Below are 21,408 nucleotides of genomic sequence, written 5' to 3'. Positions count from 1 at the left end.
TATGTGTATGTACATTGCGTAGCAACATGAGGCCCTATCCTTGGTTGGCACCTCTAAGTGCTACTTTCGCACAAAATAATAACTATCATGTACAATGAATAGTGAATAACTCAAGTGAAGGGTTTGAACAACCCACAGCCTGAAAGTTATTCTGCCATAGCATTCTGTGAACATTTATGGATAATGAATTTGCCCAGAGGAAATTAGGATCTGTATTCAAATGAATGCTTAACTACCCTAAAATGGGGCTATGTTTGGGATGAATATTATCTGTAAGGACTATCTCACAGGTCACTTTAGTCTGGTGTCCTGCCTTTAGCAGTGGCCAAATACCTGATGACAATAAAAATACCCATAGTGCACCTGGCCAGTTGGCCAATGAACTATACCAAGGGAAAATATTCCTTCCTGAGCCACTCAGGTGATTGGTTTCTGTCCTGAACCATGGAATTTGTTTACCTTTATATCCTAGGGTTCTGTTTTCTTCTCCTTATGCACAAAAGACATGAAATGCTTTTATGGAGAGGTAAAAGAGACCACTAATTAGTTTGCAGAAATACAAATGCTATTTGTCTACAACTTGTCCCAGTGCCCCATGGTCCTGTGCCAATACATTAAATAGTCTTGGGCATAATTACCAAATCAAGATGGCAACATTATTTATAAAAGTTTGGTGCCTCTTCCCACCCTCCAGCAGAAAGAGGTTTTCCAAAGAACAGGGAAGAGATAGTAGAGTCCTTGGTGTGGTTGTTATTTGACTTTGTATCCACCTGCCACATTCAGTGCTGAGGTTGTAGTATTTTTTCAGGAGGTGTTTTGCTGGACAGTTCCCCGATGTGGACCTGAGCCAGCTGCGGCCATGCTGTGGGTCTTTTATTCTGGTGTAGACGTTCCCTGAATGTCGATCATTTCACTGCTGTGAATCTGGTCAGCATATTAGTCATATTTATCAGAACCAGAAGCTCAGTTCTGCTGGTGCTTGGTGGTGGTCATTAATGACCATCAGAGTATACAGGAAATGAGATTTGGGTTGCCCTTTCCTTCCAAAAACACAATACAGGTGACAAAAGAAAACACAGAACTGACTTGTATTTTCTCACCTGGGTTGGGTTTTCTACCCCATGACTGCGAATTCATTTGGGAATATCACTGTTCACTCCTTGGCTCAAGTGATTGCTCTTTGCTTAAAGAATGTCACTGAAAAACACAAATGCTACCACTGATCTATGGAACTAATCTTCAAATAATAACCAGCTCTCCTCTGCAGCCAGGATTCCTTCCATCTATCAGAGAAAATTCAGCTCTTAAAAATACAAGTGTGTGTGTGTGCGTGAGAGAGAGGAGCATTATATAGGAAAGTGGATTTTTGGGGGTTTTTTGATAGCTTACTTAGTTCAAGTTTTTTACTTGCTGGACTAGCAGTAGCAAGCCTAGTGATTCAGGAGTACTGTCCAACTTGGTTACCTAGACGCAGAACCAGAGAATGTGCCGATGTGGCTACTTTTGTGTGTACCCGAAAAGGTCAAATGTATATGGACAATGCTTTACAAAAGGCACTTGGGTCACTGTGCAAAGACCAATAACACAGGATTAATGTCCAGGGAGCTACTACAAACAGCTGATCACAAGCTCTTCAAAGCCCTGTCTGTACACTTCCTGAGCAACAGTGAATTTAATGTGAGGGATCAAAATAGGAGGCAAAGAATTCAAGCCAGAATGACATCTCTCATTTCAAACTATGTCCTTTCATTTCAGCTTCCGTTCTCTGGCAATGATGGAACTGATTGCTCCCTCCTTTGTGTTGGTCTATAAGGAAATACATGCTTTGGAGCAGGGGAGGGCCGAAGGAAATATTATGGACGGGATGTTAATTAGAACCAAAATCCTGGATAAAGGAAGTTTTAGGCACACATCTGAATTTTCTGTCTGGCCCTTATCGCTACACTGGGTTGAACCAAACCATTAGCAGAAATTGGGGAAATTTGAAGCCAGATCAGAACTCCATGGCTAGGGCCTAACTCTAGTATTCATATTAATGGGAGTGTCATCTCCCATGGAATGGCACAGCAATAGGTTGTAGCAATGAATTTTAAAGGCACATGTCCCATTTTGTCCAGTGCTGTTTGCAAAGTGGATCTGCTACATTCACATATTTAGTCATGTTATGGGGCATGTGTCCATGCTTAATATCTGCAGTGAGTTTTCATCCTACTTTGTACCTCTGCAATGTCACTCTCTGGCTAATCGGTACTAGCGAGCATCCTGCTTTAAAAGCAGGGACACCCTGAGCAAGTTGTGAAAGTCTTTTCCACCTGCAGGCATGACCTGTCCTTGTATTTAGTTATGGTAAAAACAAAAGTCACTGAGTTCATATATGTTTGCACCAACAGTAAAACTTCATCTGATTTCTAATTGCTTTTTAATGGCAGCCTGACCTGAATTGCCATTTTATGTACATGTCTAGCCAGTGGCTAGGATTAAACTATCCCAGAGCATGAGCTGCAGCCTCACTTGGAAGCCAAATTATATTAATCCATTCTCTGCAATGACAACCTGAAATCTGGATGGTGTTTAAAAATGTCTATGGAGTTGAGTAATAGATAAGTTGGCAAAGGCGCTTTTTGGGTTATTAGTGACTTGGCTGGGAGAGGAGTTGATGACCTGAGATGGGATAGGCTGTTAATCCCAGTGTGCACTTAATCAGGATCATTATTCTTACTATATTTAGAAATGGGGAAAAAATCAGGGTGTTGATATTTTTATGGGTGATTGTTTTTCACATGGGACATAGAGTTTTTCTGGAGAATTACTGCCCTGTGCATTAGGCAGATTACTGGAATTCCTATCACAGTGCTTCATTCAATTTATGAAGTCTAAGCAGGAGCCACTCTTCATCACAGCTCTGCTCCTCTCACGCTGCAGTACAGTCATAAGGCCCAATCCTGGAATCTTTACTTATGCTGAAGTCAGTGGACTGCTCCTGGCTCGAAGATGCTAGTATGGATTATGTTGGCAGGATCTGGCCCCGAATACTGAATTTATGGCATAAGATTTATGGCAAGAGACCATAAACACAGGGTCGTGATTTAAGTCTGGCTTTCAGTGGAAAGTGCATCTGGGAGTGAGGAGGAAAGGCATTACAGCCATAAATTCAGGAACTGATAGCAGAAGGTAGGATGAGTGAAGCTAGGGAGACAATGCTTTGTGCATGAAAGGTCCTCAGTGTACATCTATGAAAATCTCTCTTTAGTGTATGGGGGTGGGAAATCAGATCATGAAGACCTGAAGAATAACTGCATGGTTAGCAACAGAGCAAATCTTCATTCTGTTTGGTTCCCATTTGTCTTCTCCTGTGCTGAGTTCTGAGCACAGGCACCGACTTTTCGATATGCTGGGAGGTGCCTGACCACTGGTTCTGTCCCAGGCCCCGCCCCCACTCCACCCCTTCCCTAAGGCCCTACCCTTACTCTTCCTGCCCCCGTTCCACCCCTGCCCCGCCTCTTCCCGTCCCATTCCACCCACTCTCCTGAGCGCACCACACCCTCTCTCCTCCCTGCCAGTGCCTCCTGCACGCCATGAAACAGCTGCTCGCGGTGGGCGGGAGGCTTGGGGGGGAGGCGAGGTGGGGAGCTGATGGCGGGGGAAATGGAGAACCATTTTTTCCTCGCGGGTGCTCCAGCCCCGGAGCACCCATGGAGTCAGCGCCTATGGGTCTGAGCCTTTACTACTGCTCCTCTGAGGAAAAGCTCTATGAAGAAACGCAACCCTGAGGCAAGCAGACTGGAGGGGAGACACCCCCCCACCTGGCATAGAGCTGGAAACTGGACACTTCACTTTACAGATAAACTAAGCTGGGACATTTTAGCTTTGTCTACATTGGACTCTTTTACCCAGAGCTAACTGATTGCCAATTACCCTAAGGTGGTTAACATGTTTGTAAAGACTGGTGTGGACACTGTCTTTACAAACATGTTAACCATCTAAGGGTACGTCTTCACTAGCAATGTTAGAGCACTGCTGCAGCAGCTGTTTAACACGGCTGTGTAGTCGTGGCACGGCGCTGGGAGAGAGCTGGTGCACTGTCTAAGCTGCCATGTTACAGCACTGAAACTTGCAGTGGGGGCGGGGGGCACACCCCTGAGCGAGAAAGTTGCAGCTCTGTAAAGTGGCACAGTGTAGACAAGGCCTCAGTTAACTGGCAATCAATGAACTCCAAGTAGAAAACAAACAAGTTGAATGTAGACATGCCCTTCCTTAAGTAAAGGATGAGTGGCTACTTGCCTTCACTCTGTCCTCAGAGAGGATCTATAGTCCAAGCCTATGAGCCAGCTGGTATAAATCAGTGTAGCCCCACTGACACCGTTTGAGGATCTGGGGCATGTGTACTGTGGGTATCTTCACAGAACAATAACAGAGATGCACACACTTTCTCACCCACCCACATCTTGTGAGCAGCTGCATGTCAGAAATCGATGGGAGTGGAATGAACTCAGCACCTTCCAAGACTGAACTGATACAGAAAAAATATTGGAGAATAAATGTGCCGTCTTTTATGTCAAAGGGGTGACATTTTCCCCTGCAGTCAGGCATGGCAATTTCTCCTGAGTTAGGAAGGTGATTTGCTCCCTGGATTCTATCTTACAGAAACACCGTTCCATCCTATAGGATTGTAGCAGGGTGACTACCCCGCTCTTGCCCTGCAGGGGTTAAAGCAGCCCTGGAGAGGGCTGTGAATGGGAAAAGCAGGCTGATTGGGAAAGCAGCCACAGCTGTGGCCAGCTTAATCAGGATCCAGCAGGCCTTTATAAGAGGGCTGTGGGCCAGAAGTGAACACAGACTCTCTTTCTAGCTTCCTAGAGAGAGAAGGACCTGGCTGCCTGGGAAGCGAAGAAGGGTACCTAGAGTGGAGCAGGGCTGCGGAAGGGCAGAGGGAGCTGAGCAGCTCCAGTTGAGCAAACCCCCAGGCTGCAGGCCTAGTGAAAGGCCTATGAAGGGTCCTTGGGCTGCAGAGGGGCAGCCTAGAGACAGGCAAAGGCAGCTGGTCCAAACTTGCCTTGCCGATGATGAGTGGTTCATAGACTGCAGTCTGCCCGAGGGAGCGGGAGCTAGATGGCGACTGGCAGTGGCCAATGAGGCAAGGTGCGGGTAGAGGGTTGGGGGAATCCCCTGGGTGGGGAGACTCGGATTGTGGGTTACTGCTGGGGCGGAACCCTGACAAGGAGGGCACTGGGGTCTGGGAGGGACACGTGGGCCAGTGGCAGGCGAGACACCGGCCTGCAGAGGGCGCTCCTGGCTAGAAGAGCTAATTCCCAGAATGACTGACAGGAGGCGCCGCATCGGTGAGTCGTCGCCCCGTGACAAGGATCTTAAAACAAAAAGAATTTACTGTGGGCTGTAAAACTTGTTACACATGCAGAAAGACAAGAGCTGAAGAATGTTAGTGACTTATCAGCTGTTGCTGTAGCCCCAAGGCGAGGGAAAGGCCCCTTCTCTTGGGTCCCGCAGACTGGCTGTCTAGCTCTACAGGTCAGTGGAAGTTTGCAGGAAGCTGCCGTCAGGGCAGGGTGTTACTGTTTACCCAACGCAGCTCAAGCTCCAAGCAGGAACATACTGCTTCCCCAGCTCTTCTATTTGTGTAACAGGCAGGATAGCTCAGGGGAAGAGGGCCTGGTGTCTAGCTGCAGTCACAGAGCCAGGCATAGGCGTCAAGTATGTTGCAGACAAAAGAAATTCAAAGATCAAGTGCCTACTAGACCCTTGTTTAACTTAAGACAGAAAAGCCCCTAATGTTTAAACTTTTATTATGTCCAGTAAAAGATTAATTGTTATTTGGGATGATCTTAGGGAGGGTCCCTTTTGACTCAGCTGTAGAATAGCAACTGCCAAGCCAGGGACCAAAATGTTCCCATCCCAGTTCAAGCCTTTACTCTGACAGCACGCACAGTGCGAACACAGCAAGGCCCAGCCCAGATGTGGCGCTCGTCTGGCCATTGATTACATCTGTTCTATTGTCTGGTTCAGTGTTGTAGCTGTTTTGGTCCCAGGATATGAGGGACAAGATGGGTGAGGGAATATCTGTTATGGGACCAACTTCTGTTGGTTGAAGGGACAAGATTTTGAGCTTCATGGAGCTCTTCCTCTGGGGAAGGTAACCCAGGAGCTCAAGGTAAATACAAGATGGGACAGACTGTTAAGCATAAGAGACTCACATGTTGTAGGAGAGGACTTAAAATGAAGTGGGTAGTACGCAGCAGGATGTGTTACAAATTGTTGTAATGATCAATAAAACTAGTGTCTCTATTAAGTCCATGGCTTTTAGTGTCCAGCAGAGTTATCAGTTTAAGTTCCCAGGCCTGTCTTCTGAAGGTGTTGTGCTGGCTTCCTTCAAGGACTGAGAGATGAGATATGGAGTGATCGCTTTGGGGAAAGTGCTCACTCGTGGGTGAGAGGGTGTTTTTATCTTATTTCTGTGTGAAATTTGAGAGTGTGGTGATTGTCTGGTTTCATCCACATAGTTGATGTCGGGGCATTTGACGCACTGTTGAGGTGCACCATATGTTATAATATGCATGTGTAGGACCCATGGATCTTGAAGGTATGTTGCAGGGGGTGTTGATCATCATAGCAGTGGAGACATGTCTGCAAGTTTTGCATCTGTTCTGGCAGGGTCTGGTGACACTTTGAGTTGGTGTGTCCTGGTCTGTGGGGAGCTTGCTTCTGATGATGAGCTTGGTGAGGCTGGGCATTGAAGGCCAGAAGAGGGAGTTCAGGAAAGATTTCTTTCAGGAGGTGGTCCCCATCAAGTGTGGGTTGTAATTGTTTGATGTCACATGTGGATGCCAGTGTGGGATGGTAGGTGAGAGCTAGGGGTATGTGGTCAGTGGGATTTTTTTTCCAGATTGAAGTAGGTTCTCTCTGCATTTTATGGCTCATTGCAACAACATGTAACACACTCTGCAGCCTCCTACCCTCTTTTATCCTATGACTGCAGAGGAGTTAATTGCCCACTTCAGTTTAAGTGGCTTCCAACAACATGTGTCAACTCCTTATGTTTAACAATCTGTCCCCCTTCTGTTTAGCTTGGGCACTCTGGTTACCTTCCCCAGACCTGAGGAAGAGCTCTGTGAAACTCGAAATCCTGTCCCTTCCAATACAAAATATTACCTCCTCACTCACCGTGTCTCTAGTTGGGTGGCATCTGCAGCCTGGGTTAATGTCTTCTGTGGACTAGGCTATAGTAAACTTATTTTCACTGGATATCTAAACCAGAATTTGAAACCCTTTTTCCCCAAAAGGCTCAGAGTCCATTCCTGGCAAGCTGCTGAACCCAGTGGGACTTGAAAGCAGGCAGCATCACACAGCAAGAGCTCAGCGTCTGGCAAAATCAGATCCCTTGCGAAGCAGTATCTCACACAGTTCTCAGGAGTCAAGAACTGAAGGCCCTGTGGTTTCAGAACTTCCTCAGAGGGGCACACAAAGGGTTTCTTGTAAGATTTTCAGTATTTTGTTTCTGGTCTGGTTGCGTGTACCATGAGAACAGTTTGTTTTGTGATATCTGTATCATTTTTAAGGCAAGGGGATAACACCACCTCTGAGGTAGGTCAATGTAGTTAGGTTGACATAGTGGCCATGTCGACACTGTGTTGCTTACATCGATTGTTGCTGCCTTTCAGAAGCTGTCCCACAATGCCTCACACTGACCGTTAAATTGGTGCAAGGACGGACACAGTAAACACAAGGAGTGTAGTGTGGACATGCAAAAGTGATTTAATTACCGTGGTGACTGTACGTTGACGTAACTCAGGTCGACATACTTTGTAGTGTAGACTGACCCTTAAATTTGTAGTTCTTATGAAACGTGTGAAAGCTCCCTCTAATATAGAAGGGTGTTTTTACAGTACCACTTGGCCTGGAACATCATCAGCCAGAATTTGTCTCCCAAGTTGACAGCAGCCTGAGTAATTGCTAATTATGGCATAGCTAGATGTGTCTGGTTTTGGGTGTCACTTAGATATTTCAGAGTAACAGCCGTGTTAGTCTGTATTCGCAAAAAGAAAAGGAGTACTTGTGGCACCTTAGAGACTAACCAATTTATTTGAGCATGAGCTTTCGTGAGCTACAGCTCACTTCATTAGATCTTTGTTATCACTGAGGAGGACAGGATCACGTCCTCCTGCAGTTCAGTCAACTGCAGTCACTTAGTGGCAGTAACTCATGCTGTACTGTCTTGTCCTAGCTTACACACTAACTCAACCTGAGAGTGCCTCTTAGGATCTGAGAGACTGTTCAGAAATGAAGGTACTCTCCTCCTTCCTGGATCAGGACAGTAATGATCCCATGCCCGGAAAGATGATATTGGCGGCCTGCAGCAAAATCTAAGCTACATTCCCATTCTGCGCAAGTCTAATTCTCACTAGAACATGCCTGCCAAACCCTTCCGTCACTGTGTGAGAACCAGCTACTTATCTGCTTGGCTCAGGGCTGAGTGAACAGGGAGCACTAGCCTACCTCAGCTGGCTGAGTGTCTGGCAGAAAAGTGCAGCTGTCTCCACAAAAACAACAAAACCAAAGAAACCCAACCCGCCGGCCTCCAGCCGCTGTTCTCATTGGTAGTCTCCATTGCAAAGCAAGCCAAAGTCAGTCCTGTCACCCTCGCCCTGTGTGTCTGCATCTCACATTCAGATTATCGCTGCAAGCTGTCAAGAGAATTAGGGAGGCAGAAATCAGCTTCAAAGAATGTCAGAACCAAAGATGAGCTAATGTGAGCGGTGCTTTCATGCTCTCCCATCCTCTCCAGCCATCTTTCAGTGAGGAAGAATTGAGGGAGGGGGTTTCCTGTACCAGAACTGAAAGCATGTTACATTTGGCATATAAAGAAGAGACAAGGGTGGATTTGATCTGTTGCTTGGTCCAGTGTTTATACCCACCCCCTCCTCCCACGGTTTGCCTCAGTGGGGAATTGCTCTTGTGACTGACTGGGCATTTCTTGCTGTTCCAGCTCAGCAGCAGCGAGATGTGTGCTTTGGCAGTCGGCAGTCCTGGCTGGGTGTTTCCCTTCTAGCTGGCTCAGGGGGAAGGAGAGGAAAAGGGAAACTTTAGATGTTCTCTAGGAGGTTTTTTGCAAAAAGGACTGAGCTGTTCCGTGTGAAGCCAGGGTGATGGTGGTGTGAAGGGTCCGGTGAGGTTGGAGCCTCGAGGCAAGCTGGATAGCTGGGATGCTGGGCTTTCTAAAATACCTGACCGAGTTTGCAAGAAGGAAGCCACTTAGAACTCAGCTGGTGCCTCGTGAAACGATCTGGAAGAGCACTAGAGGCACCACATGTGCTAAAGTGGGAGTGCAGACAGAAAAAGGAGATGGTAAAAATGGCACGACAAGGCCACATACAGATTCTCTCCATCGCTTCCCCATCCTTTTTGATCAGTTTAAAAAATCAAAGGCTGACTGCTCTACCTGCCAGCCCTACAAAGCTTGTGCTGATACCTGGAAGCCTTGCTGGGCTCGTTGTGGCTCGTGGGTTATCAGTGCAGCTGATCAAATGACGTTCTGTGAATTATATTGGCTGTGCTTTTCCTCTCTGTCCCGCTCCCAAGTTCCCTTTCCCTGTGAGGGTCTTAATTATTCATACGAATTTACTGAGTAGTTGGAATGAACCATTTTCTGTCAGTGGGTTGTTTGCAAATGGGTTTGCGGCAGTGAGTTGCTGCTCACAATGAGTCACTGGTTTCCTAGACACATGATATTGATTTTGGTCCCTGATTGGATGCCTGAAACTTTTTTTAATAGGAAAATAATGAATAATGAAAGCTGTTGTTCAGCACAATTGCCCTAGTTCCCACAAGAAGACTGGTGTAGTCACATATAGAGCTGTCATGGTCTAAAACAGGGGTCTCAAACTAAAATGACCATGAGGGCCACATGAGGACTAGTACACTAGCCTGAGGGCTGCAACACTGATCCCTGCACCCCCCCCCCAGGGAGCACAGGGTGCGGCAGGGGTTTGGGGTGCAGCAGGGGGCTCAGGGCAGGGGGCTCAGGGCAGGGGGTTGGGGTGCAGCGGGGGACTCAGGGCAGGGGGTTGGGTTTCAGGAGGGGTGTGGGGTGCTGCAGGAGGGATTTGGGGGGCGGGCTCTGGCCCGGTGTGCACCGGGGGCAGGGCAGGCTCTCTGCCTGCCCTGCCCCTGCACCGCTTTGCTCCGGGAAGCGGCCGGGACCTGGGGAGAGAGGGGGCACAGGGGTCTGTGTGTTGCCCTGGCCGCGCCTCCAGGCACCACCCCCCGCAGCTCCCATTGGCTGGGAACGAGGAACCATGCCCCTGAATGGTCACAAAGAGCCACGAAGAGATGCTATCCTAGACTAGACTGTTCTACTTAGTTCCCTACATGGCACTCATCCCTGTTGTGTCTAAGCTCTGATCTACACACCGCTTTTGTCCTGATTTAACTATTTCAGGTAGGGGGTGTGATTCCCCCCCCCAAAAATAATTAAATCAGTACTGTGCACACAGTTATCCTAGAATAGCATTTATTTGAATAAGCTATACTAGTATAAGGATCTTTATACTGAATCCACACTAGGTGGGTTGTACTACTTTAACCACTGTATTAGCCTAGTTAAAAGCAATGTGATTTTGTGTGTGTGTGGACAAGACTCAAACAGCAATTTAGAGTTTGAATGAACGTTCCCAAACAGATGGGCAACAGACTATATTCAGGCTGATTTCAAAGGGTGTCCTTAAGTTTGGGATAAACACATAAATTTCTCATTGCGGGCAGCATGACTTAGTGGAATAAGGATGGGGCTCCTGGATTCTATTCTAGGCTCTGATAGTGTGACCTTGGGTACCTTCCGTGACCTCTCTGCATCTCAATGCTTGTCTGCATCTGCAGTGCTGCTGAATCATGTTGAAACAGTTGCTATATTCCATGCCAGAGGCTGCCCCTTTACAAATGTTACACAACCTAGAGGCAAAGTGCTTAGAGACCCTGTCAGGATGCAAGACCCAATATTATTACTGTCATAGGGATGTCACAAAGCCCAGAATATTTACATTCTAACCCTTCGCTAACTTTTAGTTCCAGCAGAAGTTGTGGCATGTGACAGGACAAATAACAAAAGAAAACACCTGTTAATTTGCAGCTGCAGCTCGAAGCACAAAAGGCGTCAAGCAATCGTCCAGAATCAAGTTTCCAAGCCACCCCATCCAGCTGACAGTCGATGCCACTTTGAGAGACCAGGCACTAAGCTTGATCCCACCGCCACTGGGTCCTGTACAATCTGACTGATGTGCAAAGGTCAAGCCTCAGTTGCAATGGGAGGTGGGAGGGCTGCTAAATGCCAGATTCTCACAGCGATGTGAAACTCCACCAGGGAGGCTGTAAAAACAGATGCAAGCACAGGAAATAATAGCCAATAAGCAGGACTTCCGAGACAATCATGTTCTCATTTTGGTATCAAGCAGCAAGCCAGGAATGAGGGGAAAAATCCCATTCCCCTTCCTCTTTGGTGGTAATGGCTTTGTAATCTCAGCAGAACCTCCAGCCTCTGGGGTTTGTCTGACAGTTCTCACCCTACCTGGCTCAGTCTCACAAACATCCATGCTGCACGCTACCCAGAGCTGATCCTTGTGAACTCAGTATGCCCCATCTGTGTGGCAGTAACAGGAAGCTTCATTCCTTTACTTTGAGATAAGTGATGTTCTTCTAAATGTACATAATGGTGCCCAGATACCACAGGGACGATTGCCTAAGAAATGTATGTTCTACTAAAGATGAGGATGATGATGATCCATGTGATGGGTGTCTGAACTATATAACATAGAGGGCCTCACTGACCATCCGCTTTCTTGGCCCAACAGCTATCCTGCCAGGGCAGGGCAAGACAGATAGATACTTCAGGAAGAAACGAAGTGTGCGTCTTCAGGTGGCACATATGCAGAGGTATGTAAAACAGCTAGTTTGCTGGGGGCTTGACCCCACACTCAGCCTGTCAGGCCATGCCCTAGAGGGAACCAGTGGTTGTTAGCTGAGCTACTTTTCAAGAGTTCTCTTCTGCACTAGATGGGAATCCCACTCCCCACTGATACCGTAGGGCCTGGAGAAGACTCTCTCAACACCCTTTCCTTGCCTCACTAGTGCATCTATGTAACATAGGGCATGAATTGTCCCATTCGCTCTATACTTTTACTTCACTTCACTTCCTTTTCATAGCATGGGTGGATTTCAGATGAGAATGGAGAGGAACCATGACCCAGGTGAACTAAATCTGACAGCGAGAAGATGTTTTTCAGTGATTTGGATATAACGGTCAACTAGCATTGATTTTATAGGGGTGCCAGGACAGCCAGTTTCAGCAGAGCGAGAGGCCAACCTGTAGTGTTTATAAATTAGCTGTGTGCTGATTGCTTCCATTGTAGGCAGGGCTTTATAGCCTTAAATCTTTTCTTAAGGAAAGAGCTCAGGAGGTCCCAGAAGATTTTCTGCTTGTGCTTCTGTCAAAGCAGTTCACATTAAATGTGGTCCCTGTAAGCCAGTGAGGGCACTGAGTCAGGACAGGGCATCGAGTTTCCAATAAAGTGCTTCCTGCAGTTCAGCTATTGGGTTGGGTCAATACAGGCGCAGGCATCTGAGTAACGTGTAATCAGAAAAGGAAACAGGTCAGCACATGAATCAGTGCAGATAAAGTTCAGGGCATGGGCTAGCAAGGAAATAGAATTCCTGACTGAGCGGGAAGGGAAATACAAAGGGAAAAAGAAAATGGATACAGGAACTAACAAGTAACACTAGAAGCTAAATTCCAAGAGAAGGAGGGACTTACTGGGAAGGAAGAATAAAGATGGAAGATATCTATTTTAGTACAGAGAAGAGGGGAAAGAATTATCCAAATGAATCAAGCAGTTATATACCAAATGGTTGAGCAATTGGGTTTTGATGTCTCTGCATATTGTAACCTCTTTTGGACTGGGAATCATGCATTTTGGGACTTCTGGGTTTCATGAGAGTTAGAAATAATGCGAGATATAATCAGTCTTCTGCATGAATCTTTGTGGGAACTAAATGATAAATTAGTCTGTGCAAGTATCTGCATAAGTTCTCACTGATGTAAGGTACAAAAACAATACCATATAACTTATCTGACTAATCACAGCTTAGCAACTCTATTTGAATTTGGAATATCTAAGATCTGTAGACTAAAAAGTGAAGAATGGAATACGTTTGAGGAACTCATGATCTTCTTGTGGATATTCCACAAGCAGAAAAAGGCTAAATTAAATGAACACGGTATTCATTTTGAATTATTCACTTCACCATAGAGAAGAACATTGTTTTCTGTTGCACAGTCAGCATGCAGTTGCAGCTGAATCCACAAAGATACTGACCAACTTGAGCGAGTTCAGAGAAGAGCAAAGTTGAGCAGTGGGCTGAAAGGAATGACTTTTGAGAATTGGGGTGGGAGGCATAAGCTCTGTAAGAAACACACTGGAGTTTACAGCCAAGACATCCTGGCTACAATCAAGGAATACCCTGCTGCAGCCTTGGGGCTGTGCTAGATAAACAGGAGAGAGAAGCTGAAGGGAAGGGGAGGGTATTAGAGGCTTTGCTACGGGTTGCAGGCCCTAGCACACTCACCTGACCTCGGCCCTAGAGTCTTTTGATTTTTAGATTGTGAATAGGTTTCTGTGAGACCTTATGACCCTTCCTGGATGCCTAAGGGGAAAGGGAGCCAGCCTACCTACCTCCTAGAATAATAACAGAACTAGGAACCCTGTTGTCTGGGTTTGTTTTGGAGGCCCTCTTAAATGGGACACTTTTAGTTGGTTGGTTTTGGCCTTCTACTTCTTAAATCCCATACTGAGAGATTTTCATAGCTACACTGGTATAACCTTGCTTAGCATATGTCTACACTGGAGGTAGGAGTCAGACTCCTAGCATGGGTAGATAGACTTGTACTAGTGGGGCTTGAGCTAGCATGCTCAAAATAGCAATGTAGATGCTGCTGTACCGGTGGAGACTGAGGCTAGCCACCCAAACTCGGACCCAGGGAGTCAGGTGTGTCTGTCTATTGGGGCATGGAGGCTCACTCCTAGCTGCAGTGTAGACATACCCAAGTGACGCCTAATTGGGGTGGAGGGCAAAGTTGTCTACAGATATCTCTTGGGGGTAAATACCTAGGAGGGAGAGGAATTATTTCAGGTGGCATAAGGGGGTTTCAGTGGAAGCAGCAGGATGAAATTAAGAAAGGAAACATTTTGGTTGAGTGTTAGGAAAAACTTCCTGCCTGTGAGCTGCACAGGGTGTGAAATAGTCTCTCAAAGGGAGCAGTGAAATGAGGGGTGAAAAAGAATTAGTACATCAGCTGGGACACATAAAACTAGACTGGACAATGCACTAATCCAGTCTAGGGATTGGACTAGATAGGTCTCTTCCATCTCTAACTTCTGATCCTGTGAAACCAGGAGGAATGAAAGTAAAAACAAAAAGTCAATAAAACCTCTTTAGAATATTCTGTTTCTATTTGCTCTGATGGTGGGTGGAAGGGTCAGGAGAGCTGTTAATGCATCTGAATTGGTTTGCCTGCCCATAATTAGCAGGGGTGTGTCCAACAATGGAATATTACTGACACCGCCAATGTGGTAACGTGGAGAGAAGATCTAGAAGGATAAAACTCTTACCTGTAACGAACACATACGTCTTGGCCATGAGGTCTTTGTTAGAAAGGAGGTGATTATAAACACAGGTGAAGTAACCGGTGTCGCTGGCTATGGCTTTGTTGATTGTGAGCCTGCTGCAGATCTGCTGTACGTTGTCTGAACACTGGTGCTCAGATATGTGCCACCTGTGTGGCACGTCTTTGTGTGGTTCATTTCCCCATAGCCAGGTCAAGGAGGCTGCTCCCCTGTCAACACAACACAAAATACAGATTCTGTCACGGCCTCTGGCATAATGAGTGGAATAATCTACATTTCTTAGGCCAGGTTCTCTGTGGCCAATGTCTGTGATTCCAGTTTTCATAAATGTGCCATGTGGTGAGGAATGATAACACTGTTTGTGATGTATTTTATGAGCTGTTAGCTTTTCCAGCACCTTGAGGGAGCTAAGGCTTACGATGCAGTTACCCTGCCCCCCTCCCTGTGGCACGGGACATTTCCTGAGAGAAGCAATAGCAAATGCAAGACCATTTCCTGCAGGCTGGAGGGACAATGTACTTTTCATTTTGAAGAAACAATGTGAACATGAGCTCATTTGAAGTGGCTACATTTATTGCTCTGAAAACTTTAGAAGGCATCAGATACATCTGTAAACTTCTCCTGAGTTAGGCTCTCTGCACATTTTACCAGTTAAGTTAAAATCTCTTTTTTTCCCTAACACTGGGGTTAAGGAAGGGAGAGAAGACCATTCATGTAACTCCACACCCCACGTTTTCTTTAATTAGCAGTGACTGCATCTTGATTTTTGTGGAGTGTCTGGAAGTAGTTGGATTTCAGATCTTGTAATATATGCTTGCGTAAGATACAGTATTTCTATTTGGCCCTTCACTGATCTCGGAACACAGGAGTTACCACAGCCTGGCAGATATACTATCTCTTCCATCTAATGTAGTGTCCTGTCTCTGATGTCCGATACATCCCACATTCTGCACTTAAATATCTAGGGCTATTAGGGCCGGATTCAATGAGTGTTTCCATTGACTTCAATTAGCTTTGGATCAGGTCTGTAATACAGTCCTGTCGCATAGGATGTGTAGAAGCGCACAGTTGCAGGGATAGATCCTGGAGGCATTGTGTCTCAAGGAGGCATTCCAGGAGCTGTGGAGGAGCAAAGGCCAGAGTGGCCCCTGCTACAGGATTCATGAGAGCAGTTCTGTTTGATCAGCATGGAGAGGGAGGAGTCATGGATCAAACCTTCTCCAGACTCCTGTGGAGAAGCTAGGGTCAGTGTTTAGTGCTAGTTTGAAGCATTTCTCTTTCTCCATGGGTGCAAGGACAGGATGGGGAGCTCTTTGTGCCTTTCCCCTCTCCTGGATGACTGCACCAGGCAAGACACAGTCTGGCCTTTAATTTTAAAAGGACACTGTGTTCACACTATCCTTACTCAGTGGACTGCCATTGACTTCAGGGGGACTGAGTAATGACCTCTGGCTTTTCACTACTGTGAGTAGTAATAGAGGGAGAACTCCAGGCAGGGCATATCCGTTCAGTGCAAAGGCACATGTGCTCCACAAGTATTGTTACTATATCCTGCTGTGAGTTCGTGTTAGCGAGCTGCTCTACAATCTTCCTCTGCGGGTCTGGGTCAGTTGCCTCGTATATGTGTAATGGGTGCCACAAGGGAGTGTGTGTCTGCCAGCAAGGTCCTGTTGCTCCTTAATACAAACATCCTCTTGGTTCTCAACTCTGTCCTTTGTTGCTTTCCTGAAGATGATGATGGAGTTGGGCTGAAATCTGGAGGCTATTCCCAGCATGTGGGTAAAGGAGAGTGCTGGGTAAACATGAAGCTATCCTCTCTGAGGGCAGCCTCACCCCCATCACTGGATGTACTGCACTGCACCACAGAGATGCTGAAACCCCAGCCTCATCCATCACACCAGCTTCCTGTATTTAAATGCAGAGAGGAAAGAGGCAAGGCAGACTTATTGTCCAGCCTTTTAGGGGGTGGTTCAAACTAAGAGCTCTTTTTCTGTGGAGGAATTCTCCATCCCCACCCCTTCTTCCCAGGCTCATGTCAGAACGACCACCCTTAGCAAAGGAGGGCCTCCCAGCAATGCCTGTCATTGCTCTGCCTCCAGGGGAACTGCAGAGCAACATGTGGTGCTCTGTCCCCTCATCTGCACTCACTACATTACACGGTCACTGGGGCACCTTTCCAGTCCAATGGCAGAAGAGTAGAGTAATGCGTCCAAGGCTTAGAGGCAGCCTGGTTTAACGGTTGGAGCATGGGCCTAGGAGTCAGGAGACTTGTGTTCTAATCTTGGTTTAATGCTGATAATGGGGGGCAGTGAAAGGACCCACATAGAACAGAGGGAATTTCACTCTACTCTCAGTTCTGACAGCTATTGTGCAAATCATGCTTCTCTCTTTTGCCGCAATCCAAACCGTCCCAGCTCCCTTTAACGATAGGAATAAGTTCAGATGACGTGTTTTAGACCAGTTCTTTAAACAGGGTTTTGTGTGTGTGCAAGACATGGCACTAGGCTAATTTACACCTGAGGACGTGATGAAAGTGTTCCAATGTTTAAGGCACATGAATCATGGGCAGAAGTTCCAGCTTTTGTACCTAGCTGTGGCAGAGACTGGTTGCTTTACCTTAGACAAGTAACTTAACTTCTCTGTGCCTTGGTTTTTCCCACGTGGATAGGGAGAATTACACTTTTCTACACCCAGGCGTGCCATGAGGACTTATGACTTAGTGGCTGTAAGGTAGTTTGAGCTTGCGGAGGCACTACAGAAGTGTAAAGCATGTTATTTATTTAGTCTTTCATCTGACAATACATGGATGAGGTGATAAATAAATTTAAAGAGCAACCAATTTAAAAAACAAAACTGAGAACCCACCTCTTTAATTAGCACCCGGGCACCTTGTAGAATTCACATCCACATAACACCGTGAAAAGAAATAATGCAGCTGGATATGAAAGGACAGTTTAAACTTTACAGTCATCACCACTGTCCACAGCTTGCCAAGCTATAAATACTATCTTAAGGTTCTTTTGACCTCACAAGCCAGTACCAGCTGCAGGTATCAGGAAAGAATCTCCTTCAACTGTATAACAAAATTGAACAAATTAGTGAGTATTTGATGGGGGGGGGGGTGAGTGGATTTGCCGGAAGAAAGGGCAACACTGTTTTAAATGGACTGATTGGGACAAAATCAGAGGTGACACAAATATCAGTGTAAACTACAAGTTAGTAAATCAACGAAGTGGTAGAATGAATCTAAGCTAGTGTCATTCACATGCTGAAGGAGTGAGTTTGGGTTGGTGGCTGGCAAAACAACCAACAGGATGTGTCAGGTATAAAATAATGTGTGTGTGTGTGTGTGTGAATGACTGTAAGCAGGGGTGTCTTTTTGTTGTGTGTTTGTACAGCACTTAGCACAATGGTCTATGATTGGGCTCCTAGGTGCTACAGCAATACAAATAATAAATAATTGTGTATGACTTGCTTTAATGTCAACCTTCTCACATGCTTATGCCAGGCTTTTAAATCTTCTCACACCCTTCTGCTGGGTGGTTATTTTTGCTACAAGCCTGTCCTCCTGTTGTGTAAATCACAATTACTTACCCTGCTTTATACCACCCCCTCTGGGGCCTATCGTCTGATCCAGCGGGGCTAACCTTATGTTTTCACAAAGCTGAAAATTCCCCAACTCACTGTGTATTTACTACTCCAGTCATCTGCCAGTCAACTGCAAGAGAACACTTTACAACCCAGATTTGCCAAGGCTTATCTTCCTATGAATGCAAGTCTTGATCCCAAATTTGGCCCCTTCCCTGCAGGTTTTGCACACTGTGTCAATGGGTGAAAAGTCTCCATAATTTATGACCAACAGTCTGCGTTTTATGAGGCCTGGCTATCTTTGATTTAAAGGATATGATCTATTCAAACACGAGGGGTCTTTAAATGTACATATGCTGGTTGCTGTTTATTTAATTGTCATCTTATAGGCTAGACCGCATTTGGGGTCACTTGTGTACACAGAGAGGGCTGATTACCAATTGTGGTCAACAAGTCTGTCACTTATTTACACACACGGAGTGAAATAGAGAATTTACACACAGCAGAACTGAACCTTAGCTAGGCAAATCCTTATCCTAATCCAAATCCAGTATCCGAAAATGAGGTTTTTTTTGGTCTCCTGATATGATCCATCACTCACAAGACCATGGAAGTCTTTCCATGGACTTCAGTGGGAGTTCAACTGTGCCCATTTGCAACATCGAGGGTCCTATTGATCTGAAGAAGTTCTCTCCTCTCCATTCTATTAGACTAAATAAGATCCTACTCCACATGAAAATGCATGTCAGGGAAAAATATAGCAAAAGCTCCCCAGCTGCAGTTGAGGAGTACCCTTTTGATCCTGGGGTGGTTTTGTGCCCAGGCAGCCAATACATATCGGGGAAATCGGACACTGCTGGGGCAAACCTCACCTGCATGTTATGGCGAAGAAATCTCCTGCATTGATTACAATTTGATCTTCTGTAATGCTTAACTCTGGTTTCAGTAGCACTTCTTCCAGAGCAAGACCTGAGCCAAAATAAGGGAGAAAATACACAGTTAGGAATGTTTTCCAGGGGATACATTTATTAGAACAGACAATCGAATATGAGGGAGGCTTTCTGTAGTTCATATCTTTGGGGCCAAATTCTTCTTTCACTAAACTCATGTAACTCCACTGTAGCCAGGGGCTACATGAGGTTAAGAGAGAATGGAATTTGGCCCTTTTCCTTTCCAATGTTTATAATGTCTTCTCTAATGTCTGAAAATAACATTTCTTTCCCCACTTCTGTTTCATCTAGAGGTGGATCCACTCCATGTTACTCCCATTTTAGGCTAGACTAAGTCTATTCATTTCCATTACACTGACATAAAAGTGGAGTGCATGAGGCCCTCAATGAATAATTCAAGTTGTTGCAGGAGACAATACATTTTAAGTGTATGGTTTCCTTTAATGAACAACATACGTGGGGAAAATTTCTGGGGAGCAACTGCCTTCCCTTTATAAGTCTGCAATATCCAGCATATTGAAAAACAACAACACAACAATGACAAAACCTGCAGTATTCCTAAGTAATAGCCACAAATACGGCAGTGACACTTGCTTTGTTTGGGGACATTATTGTTGCAGAGTATAGCGCTGTTTCATAAGGCAAATTTACAGCCGTGTTTGTGGTCCTAACACCAATGTCAGTCTGTCACATGGCTGGTGTGGAAAACTCTCTCCATAGGGCAGTCATCAGCTTTTACTGCATGCTATCCTGACCTTCAAATTCCCTAGGGCTCTCTAATAACCGGCAGTGAGGATGCTAAGAGTATGTTTTATTTTGCCCCCTGTGACGAAGTTCCTCCTCTACCTTGGTGGGTCTTGCGCTTGTTGGCCGATTTGCTCGCCTCGGAGATTCATGGCAGCCCTCAGTTTGGCTGTTTTCGTGAACCCACAGTCCAGGTCAACTCCTCCTGTGTCTGACCAGGAGCTGGGAGGTTTGGGGGGAACCTAGGCCCGCCCTCTACTCCAGGTTCCAGCCCAGGACCCTGTGGAATGCAGCTGTCTAGAGTGCCTCCTGGAACAGCTATGCGACAGCTACAACTCCCTGGGCTACTTCCCCATGGCCTCCTCCCAACACCTTCTTTATCCTCACCATAGAACCTTCCTCCTGGTGTCTGATAATGCTTGTACTGCTCAGTCCTCCAACAGTCCGCGTTCTCACTCTCAGCTCCTCACACGCGCACCACAAACTGAAGTGAGGTCCTTTTTAAACTCAGGTGCCCTGATTAGCCTGCCTTAATTGATTCTAGCAGCTTCTTGATCAGCTGCAGGTGTTCTAATCAGGCTGTCTGTCTTAATTGTTTCCAGAAGGTTCCTGATTGTTCTGAAACCTTCCCTGTTACCTTACCCAGGGAAAAGGGACCTACTTAACCTGGGGCTAATACATCTGCCTTCTATCACTCTCCTGTAGCCATCTGGCCCGACCCTGTCACACCCCACATTATTAGTAAATCATACTTAGCATTTTCCAAAGGTAGATCTCAAAGCAGTTCACACAGATTGGTTAACATGTTATCCTGGTTTTACAGATGGGGAAATGGAGGCACAGAAAGGTGAAGTGACTTTGCCATGGTCACACAGTGAGTCACTGGCAGAGCACAGAGAAAAACCCATGTTTGCTGATGCCCACAATGGTGCCCTCTGTCCATTATGCACTGCTGCTCCGCTCTTTGGCAGAATTTGCCATTCGACTGAACTCTTAAAGTGGTCCTGTCAACTGATTTCAAGGTCCAAAGGTTAGATTTTGTTTTAAAAGGGTTTTATGAGACATAGCCTAGATTGAAATGTATGTATTCATGGTAGAGTTCAATAAATGTAACATCACCCTCCTCTGCTATGAAGCCAAACACAGCTGCAGAAAGTGAAACTGACAAGAAACAAAAGTGAAACTGGCCAGAGCAGTTGTCTTGCTCACACTGAGGGAAGAGTAATCAGTACAACCACAAATATGCTTCGATTTGTTTCTCATTTTCCAGAGCTATGACATTAAAGTCTTATGTTTTCTTTCCCTGTATGCACTTCAAATCTTCATCTTCTCCCTCACATTGAACTTGTTAAGCCAGAAATCCTTAGCTTGACTTATAACAAAGGCATTTTACTCAGCAGTGTAGCGATGTTAACATATTGAACAAAGAGAAACAGAGCTTT

General features: G+C 45.9%; 1 protein-coding gene across 2 annotated transcripts in view; it reads right to left on the bottom strand.

The window, feature by feature from the left end:
• Positions 1-21,408, bottom strand: part of LOC140917713 (vascular endothelial growth factor receptor kdr-like) — a 182,627-nt gene that overhangs the window by 105,638 nt on the left and 55,581 nt on the right. For both annotated transcript variants that reach the window (XM_073361074.2, XM_073361075.2), the window contains exons 2-3: positions 19,145-19,241; positions 14,670-14,893 (exon numbers count right to left, since the gene is read on the bottom strand). In XM_073361074.2, coding sequence (XP_073217175.1) covers positions 14,670-14,893; positions 19,145-19,241 — 321 coding nt within the window. The remainder of the gene's footprint in view (positions 1-14,669; positions 14,894-19,144; positions 19,242-21,408) is intronic.

Source organism: Lepidochelys kempii, chromosome 9 (assembly GCF_965140285.1).
Source record: "Lepidochelys kempii isolate rLepKem1 chromosome 9, rLepKem1.hap1, whole genome shotgun sequence".
NCBI classification, from domain to species: domain Eukaryota; kingdom Metazoa; phylum Chordata; order Testudines; family Cheloniidae; genus Lepidochelys; species Lepidochelys kempii.
This window is presented reverse-complemented; position numbering and strand designations above follow the sequence as displayed.